At 44.8% G+C, this 5,314-nt stretch overlaps 1 protein-coding gene across 1 annotated transcript; it reads left to right on the forward strand.

The window, feature by feature from the left end:
* The first annotated feature begins 408 nt into the window (after positions 1-408).
* On the forward strand, positions 409-4,569 carry LOC138079198 (tubulin alpha-1A chain). The gene is made up of 4 exons (XM_068972060.1): positions 409-557; positions 2,576-2,798; positions 2,935-3,083; positions 3,430-4,569. The coding sequence occupies exons 1-4, from the start codon at positions 555-557 to the stop codon at positions 4,408-4,410; spliced, it is 1,356 nt and encodes a 451-aa protein (XP_068828161.1). The 5' UTR covers positions 409-554; the 3' UTR covers positions 4,411-4,569.
* Positions 4,570-5,314: the final 745 nt, after the last annotated feature.

Here is a 5,314-nt window from a genome sequence, read left to right on the forward strand (position 1 = left end):
TCATCGAATGTGGGTTTAGCACACTTTGAGGGAGAAGCTGAAAGTAATTTTCCATTAAAATATTTCATCTAAAATTCTGCGATTAAATGCTGGGAGGAAAACCTTTACATTGATGATTTTAACAGCAGTTTGAGGTTTAAACAATATAAAATCACCCAACTCCAGTTCTCTTTCCCTCCCTCCCCCCACCCCTTCCCAACCCCACCCCGTAATGGATGCTCGGCTGACTGTTTTTGCTCGGTCTCTTTGTCTGAAGGATGCAAGCAGTCTATGGATGCTAGGGGAAAAGGGGTGGGGGAGAGATTACCTCATCCCATGTCGCATGCACCAATCACCACTCTTCTGTCGTGGCTCCTCTGGGCAGATTGAGGGGTCTGGACCAACAGGAAAAGGCCCCAGCCCATCCCCATGGTGATCGAGTTGTATATAGGGAGCCTCAGACGCCCATGTGCCGCAGGTTCTCTTACATCGACCGCCTAAGAGTCGCGCTGTAAGAAGTAACAACCTCTTCTCCTCCTCTCCGCCATCTGCTCGGCAGCCGCAAAACAGCAACTATGGTAAGAGTGTCTCCTCCGGCTCTTTGTGACGCTGGGTGGGGTCAGCCTCCCCAGGGTCTCCTTAGAAAATCTTAAAACCTTTGTCCTTTACAACTCGAAGGGTAAGAGTAGCTCTACGTTTTATTTGCGAGGTTTGGCTTTGTCTGCGGCCGGGCTCCCCGCCGCAGTGCGGGGTGCAGGAGCCCCACCACGACTGAGTCCAGGGCGCGGCTGAGCCGTGAGGGGGAACAAAGGCGGCGCCTAGGGAGGTTTTGTTACCCGAGCCCCTGGCAGCCGCGTGCAGCAGCCCATCTGTCGGTCAGGAAAGGGGCTGGGGCAGGCAGGGCGGTCTTGGCGTCGCCTGCTCGGCCCCCGTGTGCGCACGATAGTCGTGTGACTCGGAGAGGCCCTTCCTCGCGTTGTTCCCCAGGGACAGGGAGAGGATTCGTCGACCGAAAAGACGGGGGTCGGTGAGTGTAGCTGGGAAGAAGACTCGGGGAGAGAAGGAAAGGGACAAAGCGGAGCCTGAGGTTAGTATTAAAAAAAAAAAAAGGATCCCTCGCCAGTTCGTTGGTGTTTTAGAAAGACACCCATGTATTAACAGGCAAAATGGTTAGTTTCTGTGGCGGCCGGCGTCGAGGCGGCGCAGGGGCGGAGTTGTTTGTTTCTGCTTCTCTCGCCTTGGAGCCGCTGGGCGGGGTTCGTCCTCACTAAGCCTCCTCTGTCAGAAAGACTTTTAACAAGCCTTTCATCTTTGCAGAACCGTAAGCGTTAAAAGGTTTTTCATTCACTGTCAAAACTTAGATTTTTTTTTTTTTTTTGAGGAGCAAAGTCACAGTTCACATGACAAGCCCTTTAACGTCTGGTCTGGGGCCGCCCCGCCCTGGCTGACTCCTGTGTGTCTGTCTTGATCGCATGTTCAGCGAGAGAAAAAGCCGATTTTGTGAGCCAGGGTGCTCTAATGCAGAGGACCCAGGGAAACGCCCTTCCCCGCCCCCAGCCCCCGTTTGTCAGTGACTAGACAATGGACAGACAAAGGAAGTTGTAACCGTAAAGGCTACGGAGGGGACACTCTACTGAATGTAATGAGCATGAGTATTCTGTGGTGGGTACGAAATTTCAGAATGAAAACATTATTTTGTTGTTTTATATAAATATTTCATTATTCTTTCACTGGGCTTTAAGCTTGGTAGCTTTTCATGTTCTATTTATTTCTAGTTTAGGAACTGTTGTTTTAAAGATACTAATACTTTTTCAGTTTTTTGCAGAGGAGAAGATTCTGGGAAAACTTTTTTAAATAATGAAAATGCTGCAGACAAAGAAGACTTATACTCTTGTGTAGCTGTCTTTTGTTCTAGTGCATCTTCATTAATTCATTTCAGTTTAGGCATATGGTCCCAGGCTGGGTCAGAAGAGGAAAACTGGCAGATAGAACAATGAGATCATGTAGGCAGTTGCTGGAAATAGAGCTTGCTCTGTTAAATAATGTAGCAGACAGTACAGGCTGGCACCAGGCACAGCAAATGCAGCAGTGCAGGAGACAGTCCTTGTTTAGCTTCTACCCCCTAATACTGATGGATTCTGCAGATAGACTGCAGAAGGGTGTGGCTTCTAGCCTCAGCTGCAGTACAGATGTCCATATTGAAATACCAAGTCCTATCAAAAAAAATGTTCATCTTTAAAGGTGAAGGAGGCAGTAATAATGATTGCAATTAACTAGTGATTGAAATTACTTCATTTTACAAAAATTTTGTGCTTGACTATTTTTTAAATATAAAAAATCTTCTATTCAAGTATGGCTGTTGGAACAATCGGCTTGCACCATGTGCTTAACAGTGCAGCCTTATTATTCAGACCACACCCATCTGCAGCATTTGTAGCAAGTGCTTTTCTTTAACTGTTTCTATTATGTTAGGAATATGACCTCAAATAAATTCAAAGAATACTTGTATATTACTAGAAATCATTTTGGAAATTTATTGAAAATTGAAAATGCTAATATAACTAATTTTACAATTTTTCTCTTTTCCTTCCCACAGCGTGAGTGCATCTCCATTCACGTTGGCCAGGCTGGTGTCCAGATCGGCAATGCCTGCTGGGAGCTCTACTGCCTGGAACACGGCATTCAGCCTGATGGCCAGATGCCAAGTGACAAGACTATTGGGGGAGGAGACGACTCCTTCAACACCTTCTTCAGTGAGACAGGCGCTGGCAAGCATGTGCCCAGGGCAGTGTTTGTAGACCTGGAACCCACAGTCATTGGTGAGTTGACCTCAGTAGCTTCAATGAGAATCCTGGGGGTCTGTGACAGGAGGTGTGTCCTGTGGGCTCCACTGATACCCTGGGGTGGAGCTTGTATGGGTCATTGATGGGTGGCTGCTTCGTTTTCCTTTTCCAGATGAGGTTCGCACTGGCACCTACCGCCAGCTCTTCCACCCTGAACAGCTCATCACAGGCAAAGAAGATGCTGCCAACAACTATGCCCGAGGTCACTACACCATTGGCAAGGAGATCATTGACCTCGTCTTGGACCGAATTCGGAAACTGGTATGTATATTCTCAAGAATAAAGTAAATTAATGAACCTAAGAGAGATATTTGAAATATGCTCTTTTTTCAAACACAACTGAAATGCAATAAAGAGTGAGGTTAATTATTCCTTTATAGTTTTTTAAAGTTCAATTAAAATATGGCCTATTTGATGTCATTTGATAAATATTCTTGAAGATATTTTTAATAAAGAAATGCTGAGTAATTTAAGGAAGGTCTACATTTTAAAAGTTTCTGTCAAAATGCAATCTCATTCTTTGGAATTAATATGAAAAGTGAAAATCTTTACTATGATGACATCACAAAGAGCAATAACTATGTTTTTTCTGTTCCTCTTTTAACAGGCTGACCAGTGCACGGGTCTTCAGGGCTTCTTGGTTTTCCACAGCTTTGGTGGGGGAACTGGTTCTGGGTTCACCTCCCTGCTGATGGAACGTCTCTCGGTCGATTACGGCAAGAAGTCCAAGCTGGAGTTCTCCATTTACCCAGCCCCCCAGGTTTCCACAGCTGTCGTTGAGCCCTACAACTCCATCCTCACCACCCACACCACCCTGGAGCACTCTGATTGTGCCTTCATGGTAGATAATGAGGCCATCTATGACATCTGCCGTAGAAATCTCGACATTGAGCGCCCGACATATACTAACCTGAATAGGTTGATAGGTCAAATTGTGTCCTCCATCACTGCTTCCCTGAGGTTTGATGGCGCCCTGAATGTGGATCTGACAGAGTTCCAGACCAACCTGGTGCCCTATCCCCGCATCCACTTCCCTCTGGCCACATACGCCCCTGTCATCTCTGCTGAGAAAGCCTACCATGAACAGCTTTCTGTAGCAGAGATCACCAATGCTTGCTTTGAGCCAGCCAACCAGATGGTGAAATGTGACCCTCGCCATGGTAAATACATGGCCTGCTGCCTGTTGTACCGTGGCGACGTGGTTCCCAAAGATGTCAATGCTGCCATTGCCACCATCAAGACCAAGCGTACCATCCAGTTTGTGGACTGGTGCCCCACTGGCTTCAAGGTTGGCATTAATTACCAGCCTCCCACTGTGGTACCTGGTGGAGACCTGGCCAAAGTACAGCGAGCTGTGTGCATGCTGAGCAACACCACAGCCATCGCTGAGGCCTGGGCTCGCCTGGACCACAAGTTTGACCTGATGTATGCCAAGCGTGCCTTTGTTCACTGGTACGTGGGTGAGGGCATGGAGGAAGGAGAGTTTTCTGAGGCCCGTGAGGACATGGCTGCCCTTGAGAAGGATTATGAGGAGGTTGGTGTGGATTCTGTGGAAGGAGAGGGAGAGGAAGAAGGAGAGGAATATTAAAGTTAAAATGTCACAAAGGTGCTGCTTTTACAGGGAAGCTTATTCTGTTTCAAACATTGAAAAGTTGTGGTCTGATCAGTTAATTTGTATGTTGCAGTGTATACGCTCATATACAATTACTGACCTATGCTTTAAAACATGATGCTTTGTTACAGACCCAAGCTATCCATTTCTCTGATGGGTTTGAATAAAGTATTCCCTGTCTTAAATGAGCTCAGTCTTGTGTTTTCTATTCAGGTGTCCAGAAAATTTTCATTTATTCAGTACATTGAGAAGAAAGGATAACTATTGACTGTGGTTTATACATATTCTACACAGCAACTTGGTTTTTAATTTTAAATTGTCCTAGTATATTATAAAACAAAATATAAATACATATCTAAAAATTATCATTAGATGTAAATCAACTGTACTTCAACTTTAAAAATTAATTTTAAAAAAGGTGAAGAATACCATTAGATAACATCCATGCTACTCTTAAGTTTTTGACAACCATAATAGTTAAATTCCTGGTTCTTTGAGAATTTATATCTAATGCACAACTAAAATCTGGTTGACTGCTGAGTCTCATGCAACTAAACAGATAAAATGGTGAATATTCCAAATGCATCATGGAGGGCTTATGAGCCTATTTTCATGTGCCTCATCTCCTTGGCAAGTGTCTAGTGCCATCATGCTTCCTCTGCCCTGGGTTCTAAAAAGATGTTCTCTCCAAGCAGTTTCCTACTATACTAGACCTCGTTCTTTACTTTCTTCTCTCCAAACTTATTTTCAGCTGAATATCACATCGGAAAAGCCGGATACATTTATTCACTCTAATGTATTAATTATATATCTGAGCTTTAACTCTCAAAGGATTTTCCTATTTTAATATGAGCCAATAACTTCAAAAGACAGAATTCTA

This window comes from Capricornis sumatraensis, chromosome 4, assembly GCF_032405125.1.
Source record: "Capricornis sumatraensis isolate serow.1 chromosome 4, serow.2, whole genome shotgun sequence".
NCBI classification, from domain to species: domain Eukaryota; kingdom Metazoa; phylum Chordata; class Mammalia; order Artiodactyla; family Bovidae; genus Capricornis; species Capricornis sumatraensis.